The 9947-nt window shown below is 37.2% G+C and overlaps 1 protein-coding gene across 3 annotated transcripts in view; it reads right to left on the reverse strand.

Moving 5' to 3' along the window:
- Positions 1–7832, reverse strand: part of LOC121472296 (fibroblast activation protein alpha) — a 72876-nt gene extending 65044 nt beyond the window's left edge. The window contains exons 1-3 of one of the 3 annotated variants that reach the window (XM_041723545.1): positions 7743–7832; positions 6259–6437; positions 5845–5929 (exon numbers count right to left, since the gene is read on the reverse strand). In XM_041723545.1, the coding sequence (XP_041579479.1) occupies positions 5845–5929; positions 6259–6264 (91 nt within the window). In that variant the 5' untranslated portion in view covers positions 6265–6437; positions 7743–7832. Of the gene's footprint in view, positions 1–5844; positions 5930–6258; positions 6486–7742 lie in introns of those variants that run through there. The other 2 variants (XR_005982849.1, XM_041723544.1) reach the window with 2 other exon arrangements.
- Positions 7833–9947: the final 2115 nt, after the last annotated feature.

Below are 9947 nucleotides of genomic sequence, written 5' to 3' on the forward strand. Positions count from 1 at the left end.
TTTCATTGTATACCTATCTGGTCCCTTTAAAGAGCTCTATCACCTCAGTTTTTTCACCAGGTATAAAATCATATCTGTATAAAAAATTTAATTTAGCTACTAAGCAATCATACTCTTTTTATGATTAATATAAATAAAGGTTAATAACAGCTGTAAGTTATTCTGTTTTTACTACTTTTTTATTTCACAAAGATACTGAAATGAAAAATTCTTTACATATAAATACGGAATAAATTTTAAACAAAAGACTGATTAGTCTTTGGTTATCTTACGGAAAGATCATTTCAATTTGTACCTACTATATTAACTGTTATTACAATATATTTTAAAACTCAGTTTGACAGTCTCTGGTTTTTAAAAATGTTTATCCTGGATTACACATCCCCAATTGAACTTTAGAACTTTTTTTTTCAAGGTATGTCTATGACTAGATGTTCTTGTGTAAGTTGTAACACAATTCTCTTGGAAATCAGAGACAGGTAAACCTCCTCTGCATTATGGGATTCATCCAAAGCCTGGCATTATTTTCTATATTATTTAGAATTTGGCAAAACTTGGAGAAAGTTTGGCAAGATTCATCTTCTGTGATTTTAAAATCCAAGTGCAAATTACGGAAATATAATCTGCAAAGTTGATTTATTTACACTTAACTCAAAAGCTCTTTTATGTTCATGAACTTTCTGAACCTTTTCTTCAGACTTCCTCAGACTTCCTCCAAAAGAACAGTGAAAATACAAGCTTAAAACTCTTAAGATGTTTTTGAGGGAGTCTGTTTCACAGTTCTGAATGTTGATACTGGGAAAATTTCAAGCCTTAAAAACATATTCACATCTCCTTTGAAGATGATTTTGTCTCACATGTATCTTATTTTACAAAAAGTGATGACTGAGGTTATAGTAGTAGTAATAATAATAACAGCAACAACAACAGTGGGTTTCTTCCTAACATGCAAACATTCTAAATTATATTTCTCCTTGCAAAATATTGATTTTTGTTCTATCTAAATTGTCCATGGATTCAGATATCTCCTGAAATGAATTATATAGGGCATTACCTAGCTAAGTAAGTAATCACTATGCATTTTTATACGTGTGTATATAATCATATATATAGGTAGATACATATTTTACTGTGTTAACTTGTTTACATGATTTTATCTCACAGCTATCATTCTCTTTTTGGCTCCTTGAAATCACTTTCCTGTTGCATTTGGGACTTTGTGCCTGCATTTCACTCTGCATTGAGGATGGCATCCTCCCTGTCCTTAGATCTTAGCTCAAATATCATCTCAGAGAAGCTAACTTATGATCTTCATTACAGACTGAATTGTGGCTCCCAAATTCAGACTGAAGGTCTAACTCGCAATGTGACTATATTTGGAGACAGTGCCCTGAAGGAGGCACATAATTAAGATTACATAAAATCATAATGGTGGAGCCCTAATCTAATAAAACTAGTGTCCTTATAAGAGGAAGAGGCACCAGAAGAATGTGTGCATAGAGAAAAGGCCATGTGAGGACACAGCAAGAAGGCAGCCATCTACAAGCAAAGGAGGGAAACCTCCAAAGAAACCAAACCTGCCTGCATCCTGATCCTGGACTTCCAGCCTCCAGAACTGTGAGAAAATAAATTTCAGCTGTTTAAGCCACGTCTGTGGCAGCCTTAGATGTCTAACACAACCCTCACTCTAGTTGTTCTTTATATTCATTTACTGGCTTATTATCAGACTGCTTTTTCCCAAGGATGGAGAAGTTGGCTTTCATGCCCCAGACTGGTGGCAGTTATTTGGAAGGGTGCTTAACAAATCATTGTTGGACAAATAACCGACACGTCTAGGACCCACAGTGGATTGGACAGTATGGATACTGGAAAACTGTAGGCTGCTATTCTCAGGTTTTTCATATTCAGTAGATTGTTATTTTTAATCCCTGGAGGAATCATACACCTCTTCCAGTCCAAGGGTTAAAAAACCAACTGTTTCTAGAAATCTGGCAGATACTGTAAATGAATGTGGTGTCTTGTGCACCATAAAATAAGAAGTTGTAGGGTCTGTGGCTGACTGGAGAATGCATTGCCCGTCTAAAGATAGCACCTACTTCTCGACTAACTATTACCATGGGCCCAATGTTGTGAGATCTAATACTTAAAGAGGAGTCAAAAATCTAAGATTCCTAGGTGAAACCTGATTTTTAAATATTTGCAACTATACAAATTTGTATAAAACACAGCAGACCCAAAACAACAGCAAAGGACAAACTGTTTAAAGGTTGACAAAGGATTTCAGGGAGATCAGAGGCTGGACTTAGAATGGTTCTCCTTTCACCAGAGGACTTAGAGGCCCCGCTCAGGGGAACTGAGATTTTCTCCCCACTGCATTCCCCCTGTTCTTTCTTTCCTTCCACTTTATCCTCTATACCCACCTCCAAGTTCCTTTACCTTCTCCCTTTTTCCTTTCTTGCTTTTGTGCCAGAGCTGCTATTGCCCTGTATGAGTGCCCTGCACACAAAAGTTTCTGAAAAAGATTTATTTTTGATCCAAAGAGGTGGGGGATAGGAATGGGGATGATACCCAGGGGTAAAGACTCCCTACTCTCAGCATTGAGAACACCTTTGAAATTGAAATACATCATGCAGTAGGGCCTACTTGCCATCCTTGTGTTATTTATCTATTAGAATGAAGGTAATGAAATTCTAGCTATCACTATTTCAGTAGCTACTCTATGTTAAAATAGAAAAATAAGAGCTAAGATTTATGGAGCATTTGCTTGTCATCATGTGGGGAGCTCTATACTCAGTAGAAGTCAAGGGGAGGTCAGTTCACACTAACCTTTCCCTTCACACATGAATTTCACAAATTCAGGTCTAGCAATTCAGAGACTGTAAATCATAAGGCAAAGCCATATAGACTTTACTTTTGAAATTCCAGAACCTCTATCACTGTCCAATTCCAGTTTTTTTGTGTGTTTGTGTTTATCTCATGAAATCTCTTGAAATGAGATCTCTGCATTTGTCTTTGGGGTTGGCAAAAAAGAGGGGGAAGGTGTGGAGGTGAGTTTCCATTCTTGGCCTGGTTGCATCTTCACAGGGGAAGTGGAGCAGTGCTTTGGAAGAAGAGACAAAGTGAACAGAGGCAGGAGACTAAGAAAGGGCTACAAATGAATGGGGTGGGGGGTAGGCTGAGGCCAAGGGGGGTGGTGGCCTGGTACTAAGGGATAGAAACTCATATGTGCTTCCCATTCGGTGAAAATTAAAATAAGAAATTTTGAAAGTTTTCCAAAAAAGTTATCCCTTATTTTTATTATTAGGTGGATGATCTAAATGGATCGTTTTTATTTCACCACTACATTTTCCTATTTGTTCCTAAAATCCTGCCTAATTCCTCCACAGCTCTCTTAGAACTGTGGCTGGTGTTCCCAAGACCTTCTCCCTGTGTGGAAAAGTCCATCTCTCTCCTTCTTCCACTGGGACCTGGCGGGGAACGGCGGAAATCCCATCCGGTAGTGATGACCATCCCTCCATAGTGGGTTTTTATACCTTGCCTTTCACAAGGAACTCTAGACCGCTGCAGCACCTCTGCTTCCCAAGCAATTGGCACAATGTTGGGCAGGTCATTGGTGGGATTTTCTTCAATAATAAATAAATAAGTGAACCAAGGTTTCTTAAGCAGCTCTTTAAGTTTCTCAAAGGAAGACTGTTCTTACACTGGAGCCAAAATCCTGAGCTAAGAATATGAGGCCACATAAGGCCAATGTGAGGTAATGGGAATTCTGAGGAAGTGTGAGAAGGCTAACTGGAGACTCATTTGGCCTTGAATTCTCTGTTCCTCCTCCCCTTCTCCTCCCTTAGTACCTCAGATGCTATTCTTACATTGGGAAGAGGTGAGAGCAAAGCTCCTGACCTGGAAAGACTAAGGATTGGGGTGAGAAGACAGGAGGGAGATTAGAAGGATGCGTTTAGCATCTGGGCTGCCTGTACACTGGTTTGTGGGCTTCAACCTCCATAGTGCTCAGGAAAGGAAGGGAATGAATTGTCCCATGTACAAGTGGCATTCTGAGAAGTTCTTCAACCAACTTAAAGAATGACATTATAGATAGAAAAGAGACAGTTCTCACCTTTTTTTTTTTTTTTGGTGATTTTTCTGTTGCTGAATCAGTAATAAAATTTCATCTAAAGTTTAATTTGATTACTCTTTCGAGAAATTACTTTGCTCTGATAATAATCCTGTTAGTTGAAAAAGAAGACTATGCTATGAATGACAGGACTTTTATACTATACATAGTTTATAATATATATTGATGTGTATAATATATACAAGTCTAAAAATGGGAAGAAGGTAAGGATTGAGACTGTATATAATTATACAAATGCCTATATATTATATACTTATATAGTTTTTATAAATGTATAACTATAGTATGTTTCTCATTCAAAATTATGGCTTAAGTTCCCAAGTGCCCATGCAACCCAATCTTGCCTGTCGACATGGGGCAAGCTCACGATAATTTCCACACATTTTTGTTCTCAGAACATTAATTTTTGAGGGAGCAAAGTGTTAATTCCAAGTACTAGTGAGTCTTTCCAAACAAGGAGTTAATTTTGAATGGATTAGCATTCAGTAGGTCAATTGGACTTAATCCCTCATCTGACAGTTACTCCTCTGAGGGAAATATGGCCCAAACCCATGGAGTTAAGACACTGGTCTAAAAACAATTTTAACTTAAAAAAAAAAAAAAACCATGAAAAATACGGATGCATACATACATCTCAGCAGCCTAAGAGTACTCGAGTGCCAGCAGGTAGCAGAAATAAGGACTAAAGAACACTGCTTTCATCATATCGATTAACATCTCCATTTTGTAATCCTGTGAAAACCCCATTCGCATTTTGAATTTTTCAAAATATTTTTCTATATTTCATTTTTTTAAAGCAAAGAATCCTTTTTTAGCTAAAGGCTTACCATTGGTCTTACTTTACTGTCAGATAACCTGTAACTAAAAACATTTTCCCCCTCAGCTATCATAAGATTTTAACACTTATTAGTACAAACCTTTCCCCTTTTCCAAGACCCCAAGGCACAAGATCTGTTATTGTTGTCATTTTTTTTCCTGCTTTTGAATTTGAGCTTCTCTTCATCAATTGTTTCATAAAAACTTATTCCCCTAATATCACTGGGTTATTTGCAGACAGCCTTACTTGAAATTTCAACTAGCCCAAATATTAGTTCATAGTATCTTGCAACTTACAGCAAATTGAGATCAATGGTAATCTTTTAAAGGGATCGATATATCACCAAACATAATGCTTGCTTGATAATAGTCTTCTAATCTGATTTTTCATTGCTACTGTATCTAGAGTAACAATTTCACCTTTTCTGTACAGCTATTCCTGGAATCTCTATTTTCCACCGCCTCCCTAAATTTTTGGAAAGTCTCATAATACAAAACTCCATAGGTTCTGTTTGGGCTTTTCCATTCTTACTTATCTTTATTTTCCATAAGGCAATCCAATAATGAAAAGCAACGTTAGTTAAAAATATTTTCTCTAAAGGCCTGTCCAAACTTGTAATTTAGAAGATAATGTGGAGGGTGTGGGGGTGATACGGAATAGTGCTTAGGTTTTTCTATTGCTGAAGTAATACTGGGAATCTCTTCCTACTCGTGCCTTAAATTCCTCAGTATTTCTGGTTGCTCAACAACATATCTGTGAGCTTATATGTCTTCTTAGAAATAACAGACTTACTTTGGGAAATAAGCACTCAGGAAATGTTCAATCACTTGTGACCATGCATTAGTGCATTTTCCGAGCTATCCTAGGCAGATAAGAGCAAATTAGAGAAAATTCTTACCTCTTGAAGGACGTAAGACAATGCACATCACCAATAAAGCAAGCACAGCAGAGGTGGCAACTCCAAATACAATTTTTAACCACGTCTACATAAAATAAAGAAAATTGACATATACACAGTTTCTGCTAAGTAGTAGAAATGGCAAGACTTTGTTTACACCTAAATCCTATTTCTTCCTCCCCACAAAGTCTTTGATTGTTTTCCACTGATCTGGCTATAATTGCTGGAATCCTCCCAGCTCTGCAAGGACAAATGTTTCTACAGTATATTTAGAACAATCTCCCAATCCCAACCCACTCCAGGAAGTACATACTTATGTACAAAACCTCACCTTCTAAACAATAGAAAACTCTGATCGAACTCAACTCAGCCAGTCCTCATTCTTTAGCAATACCTGAGGCTGCATATACTAACCTTCATTTTTCCAGATGTTTTTGAAAGTTAGCTAATTCTGACTTCAGAGCGTGGGTCACTGGATCTGTGAAAACCGTTGAAAAGAAGCAAGTCTGTCTTCAGAGTTGGAAGCTGAAGCTAGGACAAGGTTTTTTTCTTTCCACGGACTTTTGAATACCGTGCCAAATTTCAAAAGATTTCTGTAAAATTAGAAACAGATTTTGGGGGCGTTCTTGGCCTTGGAATGAACTGTGAGTGGCTCAAGGGAGGTTTTATAGCCTTCTCATCCTTGTAAATTCTACACCAACATCTGCTTACGTTGACATACAGAGGTTTTAGGATTTTTTCTTTCTTTCTTTCTTTCTTTCTTTCTTTCTTTCTTTCTTTCTTTCTTTTTTTTTTTTTAACAAGTTCGGGTTTGTGTTTCATTTTCTTCTAGAAATCACTCACAGATCACTTTGGCAAGTGATTGCATTTTGTTGTAACCTTTTTATTTGCAACCAAAAGAAGAATTTAAAATAGCATGACTTTAAGGTATGCACAACATACACATATCTATTTTTTAGCAGAGAAGGAAAATTAAAGCTATATAAGATTTCATGAGACATACACCACATAACTGCACATTTTTCTTCCTCTGGGAGATTATGAGGTACTTGCGGACAGAAATGTTTTTCTTTCAGCACAATTTCTTTGTCCATATAGCACCATATGCACTTTCAGTAAATACAGAAGTTTAAAAATTCAACTGTCTAAACCCACGACTGCTTTACTTTAAAGAAATAAAATGCCATCTGGTGAAATTTAGTATGGGTTAGGTGTGTATGCACAGGCCAGAAAGATGGAAAGATCAGTGAGAATAATTTACCAGCAGACCTTTGGAAGAATGGAAATGGCTTTGCAAAAGTGATATTTTTGCTTCCATCTCAGAATATATTCTGAGGGAGAAGACCTTTTAGTAATCATAAAGCCTCTAAAACAAATAAGAAAGCATTTGAAAACAGAAGTGAGTCTTAAGAACAATTTAGTTTGGGCTAAATCCATATAATTTCAAAGCAGTCGGTCAACTTGACAGATCAGGAAAATGGTTGACTGGATTTTTAAAAAATACATACAACACAACAGTGTCTTGGAGTACTCTGGCTGGCTCAGTGCAAGTCACTCAGGTAGATTCTGTGGTTCCACATAAACACAGTTGTTAACCTCTTGTGTCTTTAGTTTTTTCACATGATTTTTTTTCTGGAAGTTTATGATGCTCTCCACCTGACTAAAACAAACTTCATGATGACATTTCATGGGTTGTTCATGAAAGGTAATGAGGAAACAATACTGAAATCTGTTACTATTTGCTTTAATCAATTGGTTTGGCTACCATGGGAGGCTTTCTCCGGCAAACAGCAGGACAGTGGCTTGCGAACTTCCTTTCAGACATTCTCCAGACATCCCTCCCTGAATTCCAGTCTTATGAAAATTCTGTTGAGGAAAATGAGTCATTAAGCACTTACTGGCAGAGAGATGTAGCCACCCGGATTCTGGATGAGCCTCCCTCTTTGGCAGCTGATGGGACCAGCTCTTTACAAACCGAAGCAATGATTAAGAGTAATATCCAGGCTATGCTCTATACTTGCAGGTGTGTCCACTGATTGTGAGATGCTCAAATCCAAGATAAAAGCCACCAGCCAGGTTCCAAATGAACAGCTCTCATGTGGGTCCTCTCCGATTGATTGCCTCCTTTGGAAAATTCACACAGCATGTTCTCAGAAGTTCTATCCCAGCCTGCCAAAGCCCCAGAGTCCACAAGTACTTTTTAGTGTGTTATTTCCAAGATTTAACTTTCTGAAGAGTGACTGTAATAAATGATTAGGGTGTAATTAAAATGGCTACTATTCGCTTTAGCAATTAAAAGTGTACTGACGTGGTCTGGTCTGAGTATCATTTAGGATTGCAGCCAAGTGTGGGCGTCTACAGGAGACTCATTTGATAGGTTCTATAGAGAAATTGGGGTGCTTTAAGTGGAACAAATTTAAGTTGAAACTGTTAGTGAGTGGGGGAAATTTTGAAGCTGAAATGTGTTTATTTAGTTTTGTTTATTTTTTCCTTGGAAGGTTGGTGATTCAAATTCAACTTCTGGAAAATTCTTACTGGTTTAAACTGTTTTTAGAAAAATGAGACCAACTACAGAAGTAAAGATGTCCAGAGTTTTTCCATGTGATTCCATGGGCTAGGGACATGTTGCTTTAATAGAGTGTCACATGTCTGGCCTTCTGAGATACTGTGGAAGTGTTCTAGCTTTCACCCAAACAGAAACTCCCACAAAAATTTGGATCCTTTTAATACTATAACATCTTTACTGACGTTTTCTTCTTTCAGAGTGAATATGAAAATGCTTATGCTAACATTTTTTTAAAACATTAAGGAAACTATCATTCTTATTTTATATACTGAGTCAGCATCTAATCAGCATTTTTCTCAGGAAAACAGAGTCTATGTCCTCAAGGAGCTTACTCTCTAGTATAAGCGGGGCAGGCAAGCTCTTACATACTGGTTTCTTTTCCCCTTCTGGAGCTCTGGCTGCGAAGGAGTCTAAGGCTGGTTCATGCTTAGAATGAAAGAGACCTCTGATTGTCTGTTGACTACAGCATAGACTCAGGAGGGGAGTCAGAAAGTCCACATACCATGTTTAGAAGCCATAAAGTAGTTGAGTGTCAGGACTGAAGCTTTTCTCAGAACATGACTCTGGATCTATTAAAATGCTACAGAAATGGAAACTATGACTTTGACCTGTAAAAAATGAAGAGCAAGAATTAGGATAATAGAAGTTCAACTGAGCTTTTCCCCAAGATGAGTCTTCTAAGGCTTAATTTGGAATAGGACTACATTCTAGTAAGTCCACTGGGAAAGTTAACTGTAACATAAGTCTTTAGCATACTAAGACAGATTTCTAGAACTATTTAGCAGTAGCCATTGTGTGTCATCCAAAAGTGAGTTTGAGTTAGATGTTTTCCTGGAAAACACATCCAGTGATATACTCGTAGAGTGAATGGCGGTAAGACCATGCTGAAGGCATAAATAGGAGTGCTGTCTTTTTATTCGAGGGTAGGGAGATAAAGAACGAGACATACACTTATGAACCAAAATCTAAGACTAAGATCATTTAAGGACAAATGATAAGTAAGGGGTAGGAGAACAGCAGTGGAGCCAACATAAGCCTTGATTTTGATAAAATAAGAATTTGCTCTTAAGAAGGCCATGCCTGCCCACCTGATTACTTACATTCAATAAATACTTGCAGTTCAGTAGTATATGCAAAGAGCTTTAATATATTATTTCATTTAACTCGTAACCAAAACTCATTTTACTGATTAGGAAATGGAACCCAGAAAAAGTAGATAATTTGCCCAAGATTCCAACAGTACCCAATGTTGGCATATTACATTGTTTCTTTATAATACCTCCTGAAGCTGATTCAACAGTAATAAATATTTTTTTAATTTGACATCTCACTGAATTTCTATTCAGAGATATTTTAAGGGTATGATGGTAGAACCATTATCATTAAAATATGCACAATGTTCACATCTTTAGAGGATGCTGTTACACATGTCTTAAAAGAGCACAGTCTCACTCTACAGGGATAATGTCCAAAATCTTAATTTCATTAAAGTTCTGTTACAATCGGGGTCTGGTAATCAGAGCAATCATTATATATT

This window comes from Vulpes lagopus, chromosome 11 (assembly GCF_018345385.1).
Source record: "Vulpes lagopus strain Blue_001 chromosome 11, ASM1834538v1, whole genome shotgun sequence".
Lineage (NCBI taxonomy): Eukaryota > Metazoa > Chordata > Mammalia > Carnivora > Canidae > Vulpes > Vulpes lagopus.